This window comes from Pelobates fuscus, chromosome 6 (assembly GCF_036172605.1).
Source record: "Pelobates fuscus isolate aPelFus1 chromosome 6, aPelFus1.pri, whole genome shotgun sequence".
NCBI lineage: Eukaryota > Metazoa > Chordata > Amphibia > Anura > Pelobatidae > Pelobates > Pelobates fuscus.
Window position 1 is genome coordinate 209,513,429 of NC_086322.1, and position 24,024 is coordinate 209,537,452.

General features: G+C 43.4%; 1 protein-coding gene across 1 annotated transcript in view; it reads right to left on the bottom strand.

Moving 5' to 3' along the window:
- CCDC158 (coiled-coil domain containing 158) overlaps positions 1 to 22,198 on the bottom strand; it is a 52,947-nt gene extending 30,749 nt beyond the window's left edge. Inside the window, exons 1-9 of the mRNA XM_063425828.1 lie at positions 22,136 to 22,198; positions 11,639 to 11,681; positions 10,420 to 10,568; positions 9,840 to 10,081; positions 8,673 to 8,782; positions 5,530 to 5,827; positions 5,241 to 5,314; positions 3,907 to 4,017; positions 2,000 to 2,102 (exon numbers count right to left, since the gene is read on the bottom strand). Coding sequence (XP_063281898.1) covers positions 2,000 to 2,102; positions 3,907 to 4,017; positions 5,241 to 5,314; positions 5,530 to 5,827; positions 8,673 to 8,782; positions 9,840 to 10,081; positions 10,420 to 10,568; positions 11,639 to 11,670 — 1,119 coding nt within the window. The 5' untranslated portion in view covers positions 11,671 to 11,681; positions 22,136 to 22,198. The remainder of the gene's footprint in view (positions 1 to 1,999; positions 2,103 to 3,906; positions 4,018 to 5,240; positions 5,315 to 5,529; positions 5,828 to 8,672; positions 8,783 to 9,839; positions 10,082 to 10,419; positions 10,569 to 11,638; positions 11,682 to 22,135) is intronic.
- Positions 22,199 to 24,024: the final 1,826 nt, after the last annotated feature.

Below are 24,024 nucleotides of genomic sequence, written 5' to 3' on the forward strand. Positions count from 1 at the left end.
TCTGGATCCCCGGCGCGGCGTGCAGCAGTGGTATGATCAGATACGGCGAGAGAGCTCTAATTTCCCCGCTCTGCTCCCTTGAGCGCCGTTTGCTGATGCCGCAGGAGCTGGAATATGATGTCATATTCCGGCTCCCATCATCAGTAGACAGCCCGCGAGGGAGCAGACCGGGGAGATAAGAGCTCCCTCGCCGCCTCTGATCATACCAATGCCGCACGCTGCTTAGCAGCCCCACTGGACCCCAGGAACAGATCCACACCAGCTCTCCAGGTAGGGAGGCTGAGTGGAAAATGTTTATTTATAAAAATAATAATTAGTGAGTGTATGTGATGTTTTTGTGTGTCTGTGAGTGACTGAGTGTGTGTGTGTGTGAGTGTATGTTTGAGTGAGTGTCTGTGAGTGATTGTATGAATGTGTGTGCATGTAAGTGTATGAGTGTGTTTGTCAGTGTATGAGTGTGTCTGTCAGTGTATGAGTGTGTCTGTCAGTGTGTTTGTGAATGTCTGTCAAGTCAGTGAGAGTATGTTTGTCACTTAGTCTGTGTGTGACTATCAGTGTGTCTGTCAATGAGTGTCAATCACTGTGTGTGTGTCAGATGAGTGAGTTTGTGTCTGTCAGTGACGTCTGTTTGTCATTGAGTGTGTGTGACGGTCAGTGTGTATACATCACTGAGTGTAGCGTGGCAGATCAGAGCGCGGTACAGGAACTTCTGTTTCCTGAACCCGGCCAGACTGACAGGAGGTGCTCACTGAGAGAGCACTCCCTGTCAGTCCGGCCGGGTACAGAAAACTGAAGCTCCTGTAGGGAATCTGCTCCGCTTGGCAACGCTACAAGAGAGGTAGGAGGCACACCAGGAAGGGGAGTGTGACCACTAAGATGGGGGAGGGGAGAAGATCACTAATGGACGGGGAGGGGAGAGGGGCTGGTTAAGAGGCACATAGGTGAAGAGGTTATTTTTTTGGGTGGGGGGGGTTGGGGGGAAAATGCATCTTCGTCTATGTACCCAAAAATCCTTGCACTGGCCCTGACCACAGTAAATGTTATCCAGCCTGGATGGTGGTAATTGGCTGTAATTGACAGTACAGGGGATGGGTTAGGCCACCCCTCTTAGCCCATCAGTGCTGTCCAGGTTGCATTAATTGCACAAGTACTTAAGAGACACTATAGTCACCAAAACAACTTTATCTTAATGAAATAGTTTTGGTATATAGCTCATGCCCCTGCAGTCTAACTGCTCAATTATCTTCCATATAGGAGTTCATCAGTGGTCCCCAACCAAGTCCTAATGGACCACCAACAGTCCAGGATTTATGTACTTCCTTTTTTATTCAAATGGAGATACTGACAAAACCGGGGCTGTTGGTGGTCTATGAGGACTATATTGGGGACCACTGAGTTAAATTACTTTGTTTATGCAAACCGAGCCACACATCCCTGCATGTGACTGCCTTAACACTTCCTGTAAACAGTCATGTAATGTTTACACATCCTTTATTTCAAATTCTGTTTAACTTAGAATTTATTATCTCCTGCTATGTTCATAGCTTGCTAGATCCTGCAGGAGTTTCCTGTATGTAATTAAAATTCAATTTACAGAGCAGGAGATAAAAACGTTGAAAGTAAGTAACATCTCATTCAAAATTAAACCATTTTGTTTTCATGCAGGCTGTGTCAGTAACAGCCAGGGGAGGTGTGACTAGGGCTGCATAAACAGGAATTTAATTAATTTTACTACATGGCAGCAAACTGAGCAGTGAGAAAGTAGGGGCATGATCTATACACACAAAAAAAGCTAAAGTTGTTTTGGTGACTATAGAGGCCACTTAAATTAAAACAGAAGGACATTTAAAACACTAACTAAAAGAGGGTAAGAAAATATCACCCTAGTTTCAAAAAGTCACCAGAATACATTCTATAATTGATATATATATAATACTTTTGTAATTCTGATAGAAAAATAGAAATGTATATGTAAAAGTGAAGCCTCATTATGCCATACCTTTTTCTTGTTGCTCTGTAGCTCTGAATGTAACTGGGACACTGTTAATTCAAAATAGGCAATTCTCTCCTCATACACCACACATTGGCCTTTTACCTGTTCTCTTAAAGAAAATCAAAAGTTGCAATTTAATTCTGCTGCTAACTTTGAAAAATGTGTTCATGCATTTTGGCTTTTTATTAAGATGTATGTGACTTAAAGGGACACTATAGTCACCAGAACAACTACAGCTTATTGAATTGGTTCTGGTGAGTAGAATCATTACCTTCAGGCTTTTTGCTGTAAACACTGTCTTTTCATAGAAAATGCAGTGTTTACATTACAGCCTAGTGATAACTTCACTGGCCACTCCTCAGATGGCTGTTAGAGATCCTTCCTGAGTAATGGCTGGCTAAAATGCATCCAAACATTCAGTATCTCCTCCCTCTGCATGCCGACACTGAACTTTCCTCATACAGATTCATTGATTTAATTCATCTCTATGAGGAGATGCTCAGGGCCGGACTGGCCCACCGGGATACCGGGAAATTTCCCGGTGGGCCGCGGCATCTGGGGGCTGCGCAGGTATGTGCCACTGGGTGGCCAGTCCGGTGGCACACTTAGAGGGGGCCGGCCGTGCTCCACGCTGGAGCAGGCGGGCTGCAGCCTCGCCAGCACTCTTAACGCTGAGGACTGAAGGAGGAGGGAGCATGTCTCTCTACCATGCTCCCTCGCGGTTCCCACAATTCACAGCAGCAGCTGCTGTGAATTGTGGGAACCGCGAGGGAGCATGGTAGAGAGACATGCTCCCTCCTCCTTCAGTCCTCAGCATAAAGAGTGCCGCCGGACCGGCGAGGCTGCAGCCCGGCAGCTCCAGCGTGGAGCACGGCCGGCCCCCCTGACTCCTCTCGGGTAAATGGGGGGGGGGGGGGAGAGAAAGGGCAGAAAGACAGAGAGAGAAAGAGACACAGAAAGGTGAATAAGAGACACACAGAGAGAGAGAAAGAGACACAGAGAGAGAAAGAAAGAGACAGAGAGAGAGAGAGAGAGAAAGAGACACAGAGAGGGAGAGAAAGAGACACAGAAAGAGAGAGAAAGAGACACAGAAAGAGACACAGAAAAAGAGAGAGAGAAAGAGACACAGAAAGAGAGAGAAAGAGACACAGAAAGAGAGAGAAAGAGAGAGAAAGAGACACAGAGAGCGAGAAAGGTGAGAAAGAGACACGAGAGAGACAAAGAGACACAAGAGAGAGAAAGAGACACAAGAGAGAGAAAGAGATAGATATATATAAATAATTATGCCTTTAATATTTACACATATATTAATGTACATTTATATATGCATAATACACAGAGAAATGTCATTGATATGTACTATATGCAATGAGCAGATATTGGCCTCTTGTTGCTAGGTGCATACTCCAGCAAAATAACATATTGAAAGTGAAGAGCGCACCCACATGACTTCAAAATAAACAAGAGAACGTCAGTTTTTCACAGTTGTGCCCTACATACATTCACCATTTCAGTCCCATTACCAAGGTTCCCTTAATATGTCATGGTAGTTGGACTGAAACATTGATTACATGCAAAGGCACGTCTGCTTAAAATAAATCTGCACTCTTGTTTTTCTTTAAGCTTATATGTGTTTTTTTCCACATGGAGTAATAATTTTTAATTTTAAGTTATCTTTTCTAACTCTGTATCTGCACACTATGCTGGCGCAACGCATTATGGGGCTGGTAAATATTTTTTTTCCAGGGCTGCTTTTAATTCCCAGTCCGGCCCTGGAGATGCTGCTTGGCCAGGGCTGTGTTTGAATTGTGCTGGCTCTGCCCCTGATCTGCCTCTTTGTAAGTCTCAGGCTCAGCCAATCCTATGGGGAAGCATTAAACAAATTTTACATGCAGGCTGTGAGAGTCACTTACTGGAAAGTTTCCATTTGACTGTTGACATTCTTGACTTCTCTCAAGGAATTGCTTGCTTCTTGAGTAAGGGCTGCCACCTGCTGTTCTTGTTCATTAACAGCAATGTAAAACCTATTAAACACATGGTACAAAAATCAGTTTGCACAATGATAAGAAGAAAATCCACACCTTGGATAATGTTATAATTTTGAGGTTCTAAAATATTTAGTGTTAACAGAAAAAAAAAATAGAAAAAATAAAATACTAATCCAACCACTACATCACTTATATAAAAAAAAAGATAATGAACTGAAATGTAATATGAATAGTAAACAAAAAATTACGTTATTAACAATCTAAAACACATAAACTGAATTCCAGCTTTTTCCTAATTGCAACATGCACTATTTCTATATATCTAAATGATTACATAAAAACCACAAGTCACTGAGCATCAACAATGACCCACAATGTAAGCCATAACTATTTGGTTACCAATCGCAGTCTCATTAATTGGTTTTGGTTACGCGTCACAGGTTCTAGCCAAGCCTAAAAATTAAACCAGATCCAGAGATTTAAAGACATTAACTTATCTAGAAAAGTACAAAGAAGAACTGTGTGATGTAAGCGCTTAAATATTGAGTCGTTATGAATAAAATGACGCTACAACACTCTGGTGGGAATCCCTCTTACCCACCTTACCGGAAGCATGTGAGTGGACAATTCTTAAGATTATTTCCTGATAAAAAACACAGCTATACGGATTTACACTATTGTTTTCTCTTTATATGTTTCCTTTATGTATATATTGATTGGAATTGGATGTAACACACGAGTTACCGTAAAGAGAAGACCAGATAACCCATATATAGGGTAGGTGTCCAATCCATTTACTTAACGCTCCACTCCTGAGGTGAATTGCTTTTGGCTATTTTCCCTTTTCTTTGGCATTTCAAGACATTGCTGGAGAGAATTATTAAAGTCTCACTAAGACAAAAACAGGGCAAATTCCTTAAGAGCATTTTCCATGGAGACAAATGGAATGTCTCTGCTGATCTCAAGGATGCCTATAGATGACTCAACTTTTAGAACACTTTTCTGTTTGGGATACTTTAAAAAGTCTCCCCTGTTACTTTTCAGGAGTTACAGAATATAGCTATCAAACCATAAAAAACATTTCCACTTTAGTAAATAGGTACCATACATCATATACAGAATGGAAATTAAAAAAGGCTAGTTGGTGGGTCCTCAAATTTATAAACATAAAACAAAGTTTGGCCCCATTCACACTATGATCCTGCTGTAAAAAATAGCAAGTTTACTGTGTTTTAGGCAGTGACACAAAAAACACCTACCTTTCTTTATAAAGTGCTAAAAGAGCCTCTTTGTCTTTTAACTCAGTCTTTAATGAATTAAGCTGATCTTCTGCCTATTATGTTGGAGAGAAAATGGATTATGAATCAAATTGTTGGCTATTGTACTGATGCTATTACAGTACTTAGCAAACATCAAAATAATAGAATACATAAATACACCACATATTGCTAAGAAAGCATGAGAGCGACAGATATAAAAGCAGTGAAATTACAAACCAAAAACATATATGGACACACAGAACATTTTTATTCATTTTTAAGAATATACCTCAGTCTCAAGTTCTTGTAGTACTTTTTTCACAGTTGTGGCTAAACTGCTAATGTGATGACTAGGGGCACAACCTTGTTCAAACACATGCTTTCCTGACCGCTCTTCATAACTCAAGAGGACTTGCCCAATGTCCTGAAGAACCTCAACTTGCTCCTGGACTGTCTCTCTTAGAAGTGCATTGCAAACATTTGACTTTTTTAACATCTCATTCTGCAGATGGCTGGCTTTTTGTAGCTCCTGAACTGTTTCATGAAGTTGTTCATTTCTGTCTTCCAGAGCCTTTGACTCTTGAAACCTGGGATCACAAAAAATATGAGAAATCTATTTTACACAATGTAAAAATGCTGAAATAAATTGTTCAGTAACACTGTTTGGATTTACAGATTATACACACACACACACACACACACACACACACACAAGATCTCACTTGGAGACATAAGACACATGGATGAGGAAGGTTGCAATACAGGAAAGTAAGAAAAGTTAGGAGTATGATTTAACAGCACACAAGCAAAAGAGCATGTGGTTTTATTGAGAATTCCTATACAGAATTTACAAACTCCTTAAGCTCTTACCCCAATAAATTCTACTTAAGTGTTTGCAAGGTGGGGAGAGAGGTGGGGTAGATATAAAACAGACTTAGCTCTGCAGCACTTTTTGGTGTGAGAAATAATATTGCCTTATGACCCACTGAGTGCTCTCATGCACCCTTGGTATATGTATTCAACGTGCCATACAGGCGCATGTGGGTTTGCTCATTCCTTCCTTTGTGATGTATGGATGCTTTATTCCACACTCCTTATATCCTCTCTAGCTTAAAACTCCAAATCTCTCTCCATTTTTATTTTTCTCCCCAGCACCCCAGACCACTGCCTAATCACTATCTTCCAGTCCAAAACCTGGCTTAGCACCTCAAATCCTGTCAAACAATAGCACCCTCAATGCACCAGTTTTCAAAAGGGTGTAAACAGACCTATGGTCCTGTCAACAGTCAGCACACTTTATAGAACACAATAAACAAATGGATGTGCACTCCTTGTAAATGTCAAATTGTGAAGGAACACAATAAGGGGGGGACTTGAACTTACAAGGATTCCCAGTCTGTTTATTTTTGTAACATAAAGCAACAATCTTACCTGGTGCCTCTCCACACACAATGCCACTATAATCTACGTTGGTCCAATCATAAAGCAGGGATTTCTGTGATTCTATTCGCACATCCTGCCCACTTGACTGTAATTTCTCACACCATTTTTACATCCTTCTATTCTGTCTTAACACAAACTTTAACACTTATCTGGTAGACAGCCACTAAAGACCATCTTAATCCTTCAATATAAACATTATAGTTTCTCTGAAATGTTAATGTTTTATACTCCAGGGCTAAGGGGACCTATATCCAGAATACTACAGTGAGATGAAGTGTCCTGGGGTGCCTATAGTATCCCTTTACGGTTTCTTCTATGTTGAGAAGGGTTAGGCTGAGGATGTTGGAAGAGAGGGATATTAAGAACAAAATACAAGAGCTGGTGGCCTGAAGGAAGAAATAGAGTGCCAGAGCGATGCAAGACTGAGCTTTCATCTGAAAATAGGTCAATGATATTGCCAGTAACACGTATGGGAGATGTAGCCTTTAGAGATGTTGAAGTCCCCAAGAATTGGGGGTGGAAAATTAGATTAATCCCTTAAGGACCAAACTTCTGGAATAAAAGGGAATCATGACATGTCACACATGTCATGTGTCCTTAAGGGGTTAAAGGGACACTATAGTCACCAGAACAACTACAGCTTATTGAATTTGTTCTGGTGAGTAGAATCATTACCTTCAGGCTTTTTGCTGTAAACACGGTCTTTTAAAAAAAAAAAAAAATTGCAGTGTTTACATTACAGCCTAGTGATAACTTCACTGGCCACTCCTCAGATGGCTGTCAGAGATCCTTTCTGGGTCATGGCTGCCTAAAATGCATCCAAACATTGAGTGTCTCCTCTCTCTGCATGCATACACTGAACTTTTCTCATAGAGATTCATTGATTCAATTCATCTTTATGAGGAGATGCTGATTGGCCAGGGCTGTGTTTGAATCATGCTGGCTCTGCCCCTGATCTGCCTCTTTGTCAGTCTCTGCCAATCCTATGGGGAAGCATTGTGATTGGATCAGGCCACCACTTCTAATGATGCCAGCAGACTGCTTGTATTTCTGAGTCTAACAGCATGCAGAGTGACAGCGTCAGGCTTGAATACAGTAAGAGTTTGCTATATTTATGGAGGCACGAGGGGCCCACGGGGGCAAGATGGTGGTGTTAACACTACAGGGTCAGGAATACATGTTTGTGTTCCTGACCCTATAGTGATCCTTTAAAGTAAGTTAGGAAGCCAAGCAGCACAATATGCTAGGAAGAAGAGAGGGGGACATTCAATAACTGCAACATGAGATGTGGAGTGAAAAGTAGTTTGAAAGAGCAGTATGTAGAAAACAGAAACAGTACTCCTTTACCATCAGTTTATTTGGGTTGTGAGTTAATTGAAGACCAACAAAGGATGAACAGGTAGGGGGAGCAGTATCAGAGGGAGAGAGCCAAGATACAGTTAGTAGCAGTAAGTTTAGGGCATGTGAGATGAATAAAGCAATTGATTGTGTGATGTTGCACACAGAGTGTGAATTCCAAGGGGCACTGTGAAAAGAGGACATAGCGGGAGAGGTACATGGGGTAAGAAATGATGAGAGGAGGAACAAGGGTTTTTGGAGACATCTCCAGCTACCAAGCGCAGAAGGATGGAAAGAAGAAGAATATAGGAGTAAGATTTAAAGGTATGGGGTAAGTACTGATGTTTGAAGGCTTTAGAAAGAGTAGGCAGAGAACAGGAGGACACGTGTGAGATGCTGAATAAAGAGGAAAGTAAAGATGGGGCAATAAGGATGGTGTCAGCAGGAGGACATAAGCAAAAAGACAGATTTTAGCAACTAGAGAAGTGATCTTAATTGATTTTAAAAAGCTATTGTCATGTTCAGAATGTAAGGTATCATGACATGCAATCCTCATTTGTACAAATCATAACATGTATTCCTAGTCACATCTTTATATGCAATGTCAATTTATATTGAACAAAACATCTTAACCGATGCAATAGTCTTTACCTCTTGAAAAGCACGGCATCTCGTTCCATCTCTAAACTTTGAATTCTCACATTCAGTTCTTCTGGGATCTTTCGCTCCTGCTGGTTTTGAAGCCCAGTCATGTTCCTGCTCTAAGGGACAGATAAAACAAAAGCATACTTAGTTGTATGGAAAATACAGGGTGGCCCAAAATTAGGTATACAGTATAGTTTATTTGCATTTTATTACACTGTTTATTACATTTATATTTGTTTAATACTATTTAAGCTCATAAGTGCTCGAAAAGTCTTCCGTCAACATTGCAACATTCCTCTTCAACATCCCTTTCCAACTGCTACACTTTTTTTTTATATATATATTTATATGCCTGAAATTTAACTGCCACTTTGTTGTATGTATGTGTACCCATATAATCTGTTGTGATGAATTTCATTAGCTTGACAGTACATCTATTTTTGGGCCACCCCACAAATCTATAACTGCAGTTGATGTGCTTGTTCGGTTCATAATGGCAATTCTCTAGATTTTAAGATTTTAAAAATGGCTTAGACAAGAATTAGGATGTTTAGCACAATCATTCATAGATCATAAAAGAAGAAAAACTACTGCAACAAGAGTGCATGGTCTTAAATTAGAGGGGCAAAGGTTTAAAAATAATTTTAGGGAGTATGACTTTACTGAGAGGGTAGTGGATGCATGGAATAGCCTTCCAGCTGAAGTGGTAGAGGGTAACCAAGCATGCATGGGATAGGTATAAGGGTATCCTGGCTATAAGATAAGGCCAGGGACTAATGAAAGTATTTAGAATATTGGGCATTCTAGATGGGCCAAATAGTTCTTATCTGCTGTCACATTATATGTTTCTATACAAAGGAACCCATATTCTAATACACATACTTAAATTCTGAAAGCTATATATTATTACATATAAAATATTTGTATTTTACCAAAGTAACTGTTATTGACTACATGTCTATTCTGTTATCTATTGGAGAGCAATTTTTCCCTAAATACATCAGTTTTTTTTTTTGTTTTTTTTTATAAAGTTGGATTCTAGAACATGAGGCAGGAACCAGTGGGCTATACAAATAAGTAGGAGAGTCTACCAATTCTTTGGAAACAATAATATGCTGCAAAAATAAATAATAAAATGCACTGAAACATCCACATTTCATAAAAAAAGCATACCTGATTAGATTGTTCTGGTAGATCTTTGATTATGTACTCTTTCAGTGACTTCCAAAGAGGTGTCTTTACATTGAAATCACTTCCACCCAGGTCACATTCTAGCGGGTTGTATTGTGGCATGAGGCAGCTTTTATTGCAGGAACTTGGCAGATCAGCAGAGAAGGAGCGTTGTAATACTTGGTGATGGTGATAATGTAATGGAACAATTGCACTGTTGTCCACGACTGTCCTTGTAACGTTTTCTGTTAAAAAAAAAAAAAGCAACAAAAAGAATAGCATAAATGTAAGGACGTCCATATTCACTGTATTAGAGCAAATAATAAAAACAATTATAACATCTCTCTAAAAATTGTTATATATTAAATGTACTTAATGACCATAGTTTACAAGGCAGATGAAAAAAAAGAAAATAAATAAGTGCTAGGCGGCTGGGAGTTTAACTTGTCTTTTACACTTTCACATTTGTAATAGCAAAGAGAAAATGTGTTTCTCTGTCATTTTCTTTGCGTAGTGTGCTATATAGAGATACTGCAAAAATAAAAAGTAATAACACACTGAGAAAAAAAATAAAATCAGGTACCTGGCATTAAGGAGAACTGATGAGAGGCAGTTGGTATCGGATGGTGACCATGATAGGATGATGGTAAAGAACTTAGTGCACGCTGTGTGGCTTGCTCTACTTCCTTTTGTAGGTTTTGGATATCTCTTGTTTGTCCTTCTAGCTGATCCCTGTGGAAATCAGTCAAAATGTTTATTGGTTAGTGCCATTTTTAGGCAGGTATATTTCATCAGACATTTCCCAGCATGGAATATTATGCAATTGTATTTACTCTTACTGCCTGCACACATTCAAGAAATCTGAATGTGAAGATACATTTGTGTCATAGTGACATGGATCATTTTCATTCTTGGTCAGATTGGTAGTTGAAGAGTTCAGGTTGCTGTGGAATAAACTGGAGGTCAGTACTGATAGGCCTTGCTCATATAGAATGACACCTACACTTGGGTTCAATTCTACATACCATCTGCAAGTCCAATTGTAAGATATTCTCTTTCCAGTAAAAAAACAAAAAAAAAACAAAAACACATGAACAGACAGAGTAATGTGTGATGACGTGAAAAAGCTGAACCCACAGCCAGTCATACTACATAATAACTTTACTTTAATAATAGAGGCATATGTATGATTTTTAATGAGCATTTGGGATATACATTATCTAGTGTGTATGTGTGTACATAAAACAGCACGTCATTGTCTTCTATGTGACCACTGGTACATTTTCATATGCTACAAGAAAGTGTCAAAACATTAATTAAAATGATCTCATGTTCTTAATAAATATACAACAGGCTAACTCAGAAGCTGCTTTCCTATTTAATAAAGATACGATTCACAAGGATCTTTTGAATAATAGCTCAATTTCCCTTCTTATTAAATATGGCCATCAGGATTCACAAATAACATGTAGCTTTGCGGTTCCTGTGACAAATCGGATATTGGAAAAAGTGTTTTAATGAGTATTAGATCCAGCCATTGATGCCCACTAAACAGTCAATTGTGGGGAATTCAATACTGAATTTCAATATTCAAGTTAAAATTGAAACGCTGCATCTATAGATTAGATGGAGATTTTTTTCCAAAGCAGTTACTTTGCCTTCTGTTTTACAATTCCGTTTTTAGTGTGTACAAATGCAGTGTTTATTGTAAAGATAGTTATACTATTGTTTAGAATTTCGGGAATACAATGAACAATAAATCACTCAATATTTTTTTTTTACACTTGTTTACTTTGACTGACCTTAATGTCTGAAGATTTTTGCCCGCCATCATCTTAGGATCAACTGAGGGGGGAAAAAAAGGGGAAAAAGTGTCAGCACATCTAATGATGGATCTCTGAAAGAATGGAAGTTTCCAACTGATTATAAGATTTGCTAATAACCAGCTGTATATGTTGTAAGAAAGTATGAAAAGTAAAATATTTACAAAGACACATCATAGTATTTGTAAGAAATTTTAATTTATTTCATATAATCTCAATATATTCTTTGGCGGTAATAAATAAATGGAGTAACAAACAACGATACATTATATGGCAACATCAGGGTTATTTATTAACGTGAGAATTGTCAGTAATTCTAAGTGAATTCAAAGTGATTTTCAAATGTAAGGCCAAAATAGACAAACTGGAAACATAACTGACTTTGAGAATATTGCTATTTTAGCGCTTTTGGCCATAGAGGTACCCTATAGTCACCAGAGCAACTACAGCTTTTTTTTGTTCTGGTGAGTAGAATCATGATGGTTAATTACTTTTAAAATAAACACTAAGCACCATATGCACTATACCCTCCTAGAGTAGGTAGTCAAACCATTAGGAAGAGTTTGACAACTTACGAGACTCTTGTAGCTACCTCCAGTTCAGTGCTAGAAGCTCCTGCAAGGAGTTTCCATTAAGCGTCACTGCGTTACTCTGGGAAGGTGACAGGGCACTCTTGGCACCATAATCATTACAGTGACCTGTAGTGGTCAGGGCCGGACTGGGAATTAAAAGCAGCCCTGGAAAAAAATTATTTACCAGCCCCATATTGCGTCGCGCCAGCATAGTGTGCAAATACATTGTTAGAAAAGATAATTTAAGATTAAAAATGATTACTCCAACCAGTGGCGGATCCAGAGCCTGATCTCGGGAGGGGCACTTATAGATTTAAAGAAATAATCCATGCACAATAACCACTACTGCTCTGTGTAGTGGTTATGGTGCCAGGAGTGCTGGGACCCGCTCCCAGAGTAAGTAGTCAAACCGTTTAAGAACAGTTTGACAACTTACCTGGGGTCTGCTGGGATATGGGCCTGTAGTAGGGTATAGGAGCAGTGGTGCAATGTGTGAGGAGTGCAGTTTGTGTGAAAGGTTCAGTGTGTAGGGTGTGTGGGGCAATGTGTGTTTGGGTGGGGCAATGTGTGTATGGGGGGTCTGGGTGTGTGTATGGGGCTAGAGGTCGCAGTGGTGAGAGTGAACTCTAGCCCGTAGCTCCAGCGCTAGAGTTCACTCTCGCGAGAGCTGGAGCGTTGCCACTGTAACCGCGGCAACGCTCTGTACTCGCATAAGAAGGACCCGGAGGAGCTGTAGGCTGAGCTCCCGGGTCCTCTCTTCCTCCCTCCCCTGCCGGCTGCCTGCATGGTGCCTCCAGAACAGGGAGGGAGATCTCTGATCTCCCCTCCGGTCCGTGAAGGCACATGGTGCTTGGACAGTGCCAGCCTTGCATTGGCCAGCAGGGGAGAGCATCTGGGGGGGAAAGGGCAATTGCCCGTTGCCCCCCCCTGGATCCACCAGTCATATTATATATATATATATATATATATATATATATATATTTTTATTTTTTTTTCTCCCCCTCTCTGCTCCTCTGTGTCCATGTCACCCCTCTCCTTCCCAGTCACTCTCTTCCCCCTCTGCCTCTTTCTCCCCCTCCCCTTGTGTATCTCTCTCTTCCCCTCTGTCTCTTTTCCCCCTCTTTTCCCTGTCTCTCTCTCCCTCTCTACCATCTCTCTATCCCCCTCTGTCTCCCCTTTTGTCTCACTCTCCCTCCCCCTCTGTCTCTTTCTTCCCTATCTGTTTTATTTCCCCCCCTCCCCTTGTGTCTCTATATTACCCCCCCTTGTGTCTATATTTCACCCCTTGTGTCTCTATATTACCCCCCCTTGTGTCTCTATATTACCCCCCCTTGTGTCTCTATATTACCCCCCCTTGTGTCTCTATATTACCCCCCCTATGTGTCTCTATATTACCCCCCCATGTGTCTCTATATTACCCCCCCTATGTGTCTCTATATTACCCCCCCTATGTGTCTCTATATTACCCCCCCTATGTGTCTCTATATTACCCCCCCTTTGTGTCTCTATATTACCCCCCCTTTGTGTCTCTATATTACCCCCCCCTTTGTGTCTCTATAATACCCCCCCTTTGTGTCTCTATAATACCCCTCCTTTGTGTCTCTATAATACCCCTCCCCCCCTTTGTGTCTCTATAATACCCCTCCCCCCTTTGTGTCTCTATAATACCCTTCCCCCTTTGTGTCTCTATAATACCCCCCCCTCCATTTGGGTCTCTATAATACCCCCCCCATTTGGGTCTCTATAATACCCCCCCCATTTGGGTCTCTATAATAACCCCCCCCCCCCATTTGGGTCTCTATAATACCCCCCCCCATTTGGGTCTCTATAATACCCCCCCCCCATTTGGGTCTCTATAATACCCCCCCCCATTTGGGTCTCTATAATACCCCCCCCCATTTGGGTCTCTATAATACCCCCCCCCCATTTGGGTCTCTATAATACCCCCCCCCATTTGGGTCTCTATAATACCCCCCCCCATTTGGGTCTCTATAATACCCCCCCCCATTTGGGTCTCTATAATACCCCCCCCCCATTTGGGTCTCTATAATACCCCCCCCCCCCCATTTGGGTCTCTATAATACCCCTCCATTTACCTGAGAGGAGTGAGGCAGAGGGGGCCGGCCGCTTTCCACGCTGGTGCCGCCGGGCCGGGTGGCAGCCTCGCCGGTCCGGCGGCACTTCTAATGCTGGGGACGGAGCGAGGAGGAGGGAGGAGCATGTCTCTGTACCATGCTCCCTCGCGGTTCCTGTGCTGTGAATTGTGGGAACCGCGAGGGAGCATGGTACAGAGACATGCTCCTCCCTCCTCCTCGCTCCGTCCCCAGCATTAGAAGTGCCGCCGGACCGGCGAGGCTGCCACCCGGCCCGGCGGCACCAGCGTGGAAAGCGGCCGGCCCCCTCTGAGTGTGCCACCGGACCGGCTACCCGGTGGCACATACCTCTGCAGCCCCCAGATGCCGCGGCCCACCGGGAAATTTCCCGGTATCCCGGTGGGCCAGTCCGGCCCTGGTAGTGGTTATGATGCTTAAAGTTATGAGCCAGTCATTTTCAACAAGAAAAAATGCAATTCTTAAAGGGACACTATAGTCACAGTTTGATGTAGTGGTTCTGGTGTCTATCAGGGCCGGAATGGCCCACCGGGATACCGGGAAATTTCCGGGTGGGCCGTCGGCACCTGGGGCCGGGGAGACATCTTGGAGCCCTGCGGCCACAGTGGGAGCTCTTCTGGTGGCCGCAGGGGGAGCTGGCTGTTCTGTCTCTGTTCCCCAGAGCGCAGCTTAATTAGACCAGGGACGGAATATGTCATATTCCGGCCCCGGTCTCATTAAGTAGTGCGCGAGGGTGGGGGAGCAGAGACAGAACAGCCAGCTCCCCTGTGGCCGCCAGAAGAGCTCCCCCTGCGGCCGTCATTCTAGACAGGAGTTAGCTCTCCCTGCGGCCGTCAGAAGAGCTCCCCCTGCGGCCGCCATTCCAGCCAGGAGCCAGCTCTCCCTGCACCCGCCAGAAGAGCTGCCCCTGCGGCCGCCATTCCAGCCAGGAGCCAGCTCCCCCTGCACCCGCCAGAAGAGCTGCCCCTGCGGCCGCCATTCCAGCCAGGAGCCAGCTCCCCCTTGCGGCCGCCAGAACAGCCAGCTCCCCCCTGCGTCCGCCAGAAGAGCTCCCCCCTGCGTCCGCCAGAAGAGCTCCCCCCTGCGTCCACCAGAAGAGCTCCCCCTGCGTCCGCCAGAAGAGCTCCCCCCTGCGTCCGCCAGAAGAGCTCCCCCCTGCGTCTGCCAGAAGAGCTCCCCCCTGCGTCCGCCAGAAGAGCTCCCCCCTGCGTCCGCCAGAAGAGCCCCCCCTGCGTCCGCCAGAAGAGCCCCCCCTGCGTCCACCAGAAGAGCTCCCCCCTGCATCCACCAGAAGAGCTCCCCCCTGCAGCCACCAGAAGAGCTCCCCCTGCGGCCGCCAGCACACCCATCTGTCTGCCCACAGGTAGCAACAATTATGTGTGGCAGTCTGTCAGTGGGAGTGTGTGTCTGTGTCATTCTGTGTGTGTGTCTGTCTGTCATGGTGTGTCTGTCATGGTGTGTGTCAAGGAGTGTGTATGTCTGTCATGGTATGCGTGTCATGGTGTGTGTGTGTCTGTGTCTGTGTCATGGTCTGTGTGTGTCTGTCTGTGTCATGGTCTGTCTGTGTCATGGTGTGTGTGTGTGTCATGGTGTGTGTGTGTGTCATGGTGTGTGTGTGTGTGTGTCATGGTGTGTGTGTGTGTGTCATGGTGTGTGTCTGTCTGTGTCATGGTCTGTCTGTGTTTCAAGGTGTGTGTATGTCTGTCATGGTACATGTGTGCCTGTCAAGGTGTGTGTGTGTGTCTGTCATGGTATATGTGTGTGTTTATGTGTCTGTCATAGTATATGTGTGTGTCTGTCGTGGTGTACGTGTGTGTCATGGTGTCTATGTGTGTTTTTAGAAATAGTGTTTTTACTCACCTTTTTTTTTTTCCCCCAATGTCGTGCTGGTTTCCCCTCAAGATCATCAAGCTTGATGATCTCAGCCAATCCGCACTGACACAGGAAGCACCTCTAGTGACCATCTGAGTGTCTGTCACTAGAGGTGTCACTAGGAAGCAATGTAAACACTGCCTTTTCTCTGATGAGTCAGTGTTTACATTGAAAAGCCTGCAGGGACAGGCTATAGACACCAGAACCACTACATTAAGCTGTGTGTGTGCCTGCTAGTGAGTGAGCTTGCTTGCATGTGTGTGTGTGCCTGCTAGTGAGTGAGCTTGTGTTTTTATGTCAATGAGCTTATGTATATAAGTGAGATTGTTTGTCTATGAGGCTGTGGATCAATGAGCTTGTGTGTGTCAGTAAGATTGTGTGTCTGCATGTGAGTATGCTTACTGTATAATTAAATGTTTTACTATGAAAGGACCAAATATTTTATATTAGAAAAAGCAATATATATTTGAGATATATAGATTCAGTAGAAAGGACCGTACTCCAAGGTCTTTGTGATAGTTTTCAAATAAAATGTAACTTTTATTTAATCCATATAAAAAAGTCAGGACAAGAAATACATATTACTCAATCATCTGGGGTGGCAAGACATAGCCTTACATATTACATGCGACAAGATATGGTGCAATGCTTATGGGGCTGGCATATATATTTTTTCCAGGGCTGCTTTGTATCCCCAGTCCGGTGTCTATAGCCTGTCCCTGCAGGCTTTTCAGTTTAAACACTACCTTTTCAGCGAAAAGGCAGTGTTTACATTGCTGCTTAGTAACACCTCTAGTGACAGTCACTCGGATGGCCACTAGTGAGTCCAGGTTCACTGCTGCACCACATGTAGCACCCATGTTTAGCATAGAGATTTATTAATTTAATGCATCTCTATGAGGAGATGCAGATTGGCACATTTGCTGTGCATGCACAAAATCCTCCCAATGCTTTCCTAAGGGAAAGCATTGGCTTAGCTGAAATCATAAAGATTGATATACTCAGCCATGGAGGTGGGACCAGCCGTGGCGAAACTGGCACGATGTGGGAAAAAAAGGTGAGTAAAAACCATCTCTTCCTCATGTGATCGGAGGGGGCAGGTACCTAAATGCACACACACACACACACACACGCACACACACGCACACTGACACTGACACTGACAGGATCACACATATACACACTCACAGGCTCACACACTCACGCTGACAACAGGCTTGCACACACAAACTCTGATAGACTTGTACATACATGCACGCACACACACACTGACAGGCTCTCACACACTCACTCTGGTAGGCTCACACACACTCACTCACATTTTGTTTTAATTGAAACCCACTCCCTGCCATTGGGAGAGCAGAGTCATATTCTGGCCCCCGACATAATTATACAGTGCTAGGGAACAGAGAGGAGCTGCAGGAATATTACTGCTCCATCGTGCGCTGCCTCTGCCTGCTGACTCCCTAATCCCCAGGGCTGCTGTCTCCATGCTCTGAGCTGGCTGTCTCCATCCTCCCCAGGGCGGGCGGCTACATGCTGCCGGCTGGCCGCCTTCAAAGCTCCCTCAGCAACATTAACTAAAGAGCTGGCATTTCCCAGATGCTAGGGCGAAATTTCTAGTCACCATGGCGACCTGGCACCGAGGATATGTCGAGCCCATATATAAACAGTTACTACTGGCACACATATATGGTCATTGCTAGATGTAAAAGAGAGCATTAATTGTCAATAACGTTTTTTTGTTTGTATATGACAAGGATTTCTCTAATGTAATAGCGTAATCCAGATGTGGAGGCCTCGTTCATTGTGGCTAGGAGGCTCACTAACAAAGCCCAAAAGAAGTTCCAGATGAATGGCAAAGGTTGCTGTACCGAAAGTGCAGAAGGGATCTATTGGCATTTCGGGTCCAGACTGTCCTTGTTAAAAAGGGTTTATAAAATGTACTAGAGGCCTCAGCAGATACTAAATAAAAGTAAGGTACCAAGGTTTTTTCCTTTCCATGTGTACCTTCTACAACCTGTTTTGGCTTACTTATAAAAAATGGCAAACGCACTACGGCCATTAAATTTAAGTTATAGAAGACTTATTATGAATAGCAAAAATGGAGAACGTGTTCATTGCTCTCCTATAAAATCTATATAATTGGGTTCACCAACCTGGGGTATTTTGACATACACTGATCAGCCACAATTTTAAAAACCATCTGACTAATATGCATGGACTCCACAAGACCTCTGAACATCTCCTATGGTATCTGGTACAAAGACATTAGGTACATTTAAGTCCTATAAGTTGCAAGGTGGGGCCTCCATGGATCAGATTTTTTGCTCCAGCACATCCCATGATTCTCTTTCTATCTATGTAATTCAAAGAATCATGGGAGATGTAGTTCAGCAACATCTGGGGGGCTGGAGTTTGAGGACCCCTGCCATAGATGATCAATTGGATTTTGAAGACCAAAACAACAACGTGAACGGTCATGTTCCTCAAACCATTCCTGAACAATTTTTGCATTGTGGCAGGATGCATTATCCTGCTGAAAGAGGCTATTGCCATATTGCCATGAAGCGGGATACACGGACTGCAACAACCTCTAGGCAGGTGGTACATGTCAAAGTGACATCCACATGAATGCTGGGACCCAAGGTTCCCAGTAGAACATTGCCCATAGCATACCACTGCTTTCAACGGCCTGACTTATTCCCATAGTGCAATCTGCTGCCATTTCTTCCCCAGGTAAACAGCACACATGCACCTGGCCATCCACCTGATCTAACAGAAAATGTGATTTATCCATTGCCAACCTTCTTCCTATTGAAGATGTGGACGGGGTCATAATGGGCACTCTGACCAGTCTGCAGTTACACAGCCCCACACTGTGTTTCTGACACCTTTTTATCATGGCCAGCATTACATTTTTTTTGCGATTTGACCTACAGTAGCTCTTCTGTGCGAAAGGACCAGATGGGCTCTTCTTTCGCTCCCCACGTGCATCAATGAGGCTTAGGCATTCATGACCCTGTCGCCAGTTCACTAGTTGTCCTTCTTTGCACCACTTTGGTAGGTACTACCCACTGCATACCGGGAACATCCCACAAGACTTGCCGTTTTAGAGATGCTCTGACCCAGATGATTAGCCATCATTATTTGGCCTTTGTTGTTTTTCCCCCTTAAAAACACATGAAATTCAAATACTTACTATTCACTTGCTGCCTAATAGAAATGTGAGAAAGGCTGAACTTGGTCTTTTCAGCTATGTAACTATGTAATATATCCCACCCCTTGACAGGTGCAATTGTAACAATATAATCCATGTTATTCACTTCACCTGTAAGTGGGTTTAAAGGATCACTATAGTGTCAGGAAAACAAACTTGTTTTCCCTGACACTATATAACCCTTAGGTCCTCCCCACCCTCAGGGTCCCCCTCCCGCTGGGCTGAAGGGGTTAAAACTCCTTCAGCCACTTACCTTTTTCCAGCGCCGGGCTCCCTCAGTGCTGATGACCTCTCCTCCCCTGCCGACGTCAGCTCCCGAGTGGAGCGGAATGCGCGGCAAGAGTCGCGCACACATGCAAACAGTCCATAGGAAAGCATATGCTTTCCTATGGACATTCTGTACGCTGAATGCGATTTCCGCATCCAGCGTTGCAGAAGCGCCTCTAGCGGCTGTCAGGAAGACTGCAACTAGAGTGTGGATTAATCCTGCAATGTAAACATATCAGTTTCTCTGAAACTGCTGTGTTTATATCTGAAGGGTTAAAACCTGGGGGACCTGGCACTCAAACCACTTCATTGAGCTGAAGTGGTCTGGGTGACTATAGTATCCCTTTAATGCTGTGGCTGATCTGAATAGTGATGAGCTGTACATTTGCTCTGTATGAAAACTGTATTGTTATTTTGTGTCGAAAGCCTCTAGCATTCATATGGTAGTTTCACGAACAGTGACTTTACACACTGTTCGTGAAACGAATAAAGTACCAAATGGAAGCCCACACACAGGGGGTCGTGTGGCTCCCATTAACCGATTGCAACATTGTAGCAATCGGCGGTTAATTGATTTCCCGGGTGGCCGTCGTTCGGCTAACGACCACAAGGCGGTGGCCATCTTGGATTTCCCTTTTGCCCAGCGGTGTTTGGTCATCGAGTGCCTGGAACTAAAATCAGTTACTCGACGGCGCGGACACCGCTGGACTTCCAGGCCATTCGGGAGCGCCGGTCTTTCGGTATTTTGTTCTCAATAATGTATTCGGTATTTTTAAGACGAATGTATATAAAGTATGTTTCGTGCGGCGTTCGGTTATTGATGCTGAGATCTGAGCGGTACTTTCACAAAGTGTGCGCTCAGACCCCAGCTATCTACCGAACGGTCATTCAGTATAATCACACGAATAATGTTAAAGTTATGTGTAAAAAGCCGGTTCTGCTGTACGGAGGGATAATCCACTTAACAGGATATTCTAGTGGGAGTATCCCTCTTGTACAGCAGTGCATGGTGGGGTAAATGTCCTGTATATTCAGTTCCCCATGTAGTCCTCTACTGTATAACCCCTGTAAAGTGATTAAGGAAACCCCTTGCATGGGGAACCACATAAATACTGGAGCTTGTGAATAAAATCGTCAGTTGACTCCCAGAACTGTGTTTTGTCCGGTTACTGGGGGATTTGGGATATTCATTTCCAGCGCTTCACTTGGGATTACTTTCTTTACCAGCGGAGATATTGGGATTTAATATTGCAGCTCCGCTACACCTGCACATACATATATATATTTAAACACTGTTGAAATTCCTTGTTTGCCATAGATGGTGAATTAGTTAAAGGGATACTGTAAGTGCCAGGAATGCAAAGCTGTATTCCTGGCACTATAGTTCCCCTTGCCTCCCTCGCACCCCCGCCCGGTTGAATAAAAGGTTTAAAAACCTTTATTTACTTACTTGATCCCAGCCCGATGTCTCTCAGCGCTGGGTCGACGCTCCGCCCCTCGACAAGCGGGTGCTAAAGTGCATGCGCAGCAAACACTGCGCACGCATTAGACCTGCCTATTGGAAAGCATTGAATCAATGCTTTACTATGGAGGAAAATGTGACACTGGATGTCCTCATGCAGACAGTGAGGAAATCTAGTGTCAGATACCGGACCAAAGGTCCGTTTCAATCCAGGAAGCCCCTCCGAGAGACAGCCTCTGGAGGCAGACTTAGTGCTGCAATATAAACACTGTGGTTTCTTTGGCACTAAGTGTAATGGGGACACTGCACCCAGTCAACTTCAATGAACTGAAGTGATCTGGGTGACTACAGTATCCCTTTAAGATGACCATATAATGAGAACACACAGGTTCTTCTAGTAAAAAAAAATTAAAAAAAATTAAAAATTCAGAAAAATGCAAAGGTCCCCATAGGTCCTCATCATTTGATACATGCAAACAACCAGTATTGTGATTTTAATGGTTTATTCCATTATAAAGCCAGTATACCATTCCATTAATAAAAGGTAGCCATACCCACCAAACATGTCAATAGGTATCCAATAAAACAAAAGCGTTATGGCATCCAGCATAATAACAGAGTTGGCACCTAAGAACCTAAACAAGTGGATATTATTATTATTATTATGTTATCTAATGCTACCAAGTGGGGAAAAAACACATTGTTACACACTCTGACCCCCTCCCATCCCATCCATACAGACATAGTTACAGGTGCTGCATTTAATCCATTATAGAAACAGGGGTATATCAATGTGCTCAGACTGAGCTGTCTGTTTACTGATGACCCGAATGCTTGCCCATCCAACCCCCACTTATAATACAGCGCCGCCCCCTCCCCAATTAGCACCCCGATAGTTGCTGGTTTCCCTTATCATCCACCTAGTCCAGCATGACCTGCCCTGTCCCTCGTTTCTCTGTGCCCCCAGCTTACCTGCCCCTCTAGCCTGCGTGCTGGGAGCGCTGTGTTTTGTGAAGTCAGTGGTTGGTGGCGGGAGACACACGATATCCCCTCTTTTTTCTACCGTTGGTGCGAGCAGGACGCCTGACTGTAACCATGGAGACGCCAGAAGCCGAGTATTTTGGAAAACCCCGCCCCCTGCACTTTGCATGTCTCATTCTTTGTGTCTCTGGATAATTCCAATAGAACGCAGCGGAGTAAACTAAAGCCAAAGTTCTGTGTTCCTCCTCCAACTAACCTGGAGCCATGGCAGGCTTATCAATGGAGCTCTGTGTTACATGACACCTGCACTGATTTGCCTGATGGCTAGTGAGGAAAGATGCTGTGTGAACAATGGCTTGTGGGGGAGACTTTCACCAGCTCCTTCTGTGTATTAGGTGTCATGACTTATTTCTATATTGGTAAATACAATAGAGTGTTCCAGCTGTTTAGCTCTCCTGACATATTGCTTTATTAGCAGACATTATAGAGTACATCTCTGCACTACCTACTATGCTGCTCAATCCTGTTTAGGTAAACTTGACTAACCCATTATGAATATCTTCACTTTACACTTATCAATAAACACATTTAACCCCTTAACCCCTTAAGGACCAAACTTCTGGAATAAAAGGGAATCATGACATGCCACACATGTCATGTGTCCTTAAGGGGTTAAGGACCAAACTTCTGGAAAAAAAGGGAATCATGACATGTCCCACATGTCATGTGTCCTTAGGTGGTTAAAGGTAATCTGTGGGGTCTGGGTAAAAACTTAAAAAACTACTTTTTTGCACTGAAGAAGTGAAAATATTTTTTTGGATCTTTATATTTTTCCTAAAAACATCATCCTTCTGGATTCATACGTTTTTCCCAGAAAAATCATGATCTTACTGGATCAGTGTGTTATTCCTTGAAAAAGTCGGATCCATACTTTTGTTTGGGAAATCTTGGGATATTTATATGTTTTCATAAAAACACAATAGGATACTTCTGAATCCACAAGTTTTTCCCAGGAAAAAATCACTGGATCTTCATTGAAGTGTCTTTGATGAAGCACCAGTAAGCATGACATGCATCAGTGGGGGTCTGTCCCCTTTGTATGTTCTAGCCCAGTGATGGCGAACCTATGGCACTCGTGCCACAGGTGGTAAGCCGAGACCTCTCTGTGGGCACGCGACCATAGTCACCGGGGAAGGTGGGGTGACGCTGGCGCCTGTCGGCAGCAATGCAGAGTAGGCAGGCAGGCGCCTACTCTGCTTTTGTATCGGGAGGACCCGGAGGCAGGGGAAGTGTTGTAGACCACGTACACCCCTTCATGGCAATGGTGTTCCCTGATGGCAGTGGCCTTTTTCAGCAGGATAATGCACCCTGCCAAACTGCAAAAATTGTTCTGGAATGCTTTAAGGAACAAAACAAAGAGTTCAAGATGTTGCATTGACCTCTATATTCCTCAGATCTCAAATCTGATTGAGCATCTGTGGAACGTGGTAGAACAACAAATCTGACCCATTGAGGCCCCACCTCGCAACTTGCCAAACTTAAAGGATCTCCAGTCCCTGCTAATGTCTTTGTGCCAGATACCCCAGGACACGTTCAGAGGTCTTGCGGAGTGCATGCCAGTATGAATCAGAGCTGTGTAAGTGGGACCTAAACAGAATATTTGCAGGTGGTTTAAATGTTGTGGCGGATCAGTATTACATACCCAGTGATATATTTGTGCTGTATTTTACTTATTTGTCTATTTATTTAACAGTTCTATTGTGTAGTGCAAGTTTGTATTAATATCTACTGTATTGCTTTGTATTAGTAATACAGCATTTGTAACATCTTGCTACATTTTGCTGTAACATCCTCTCATGTTTAGATTTTGATTTGGACAA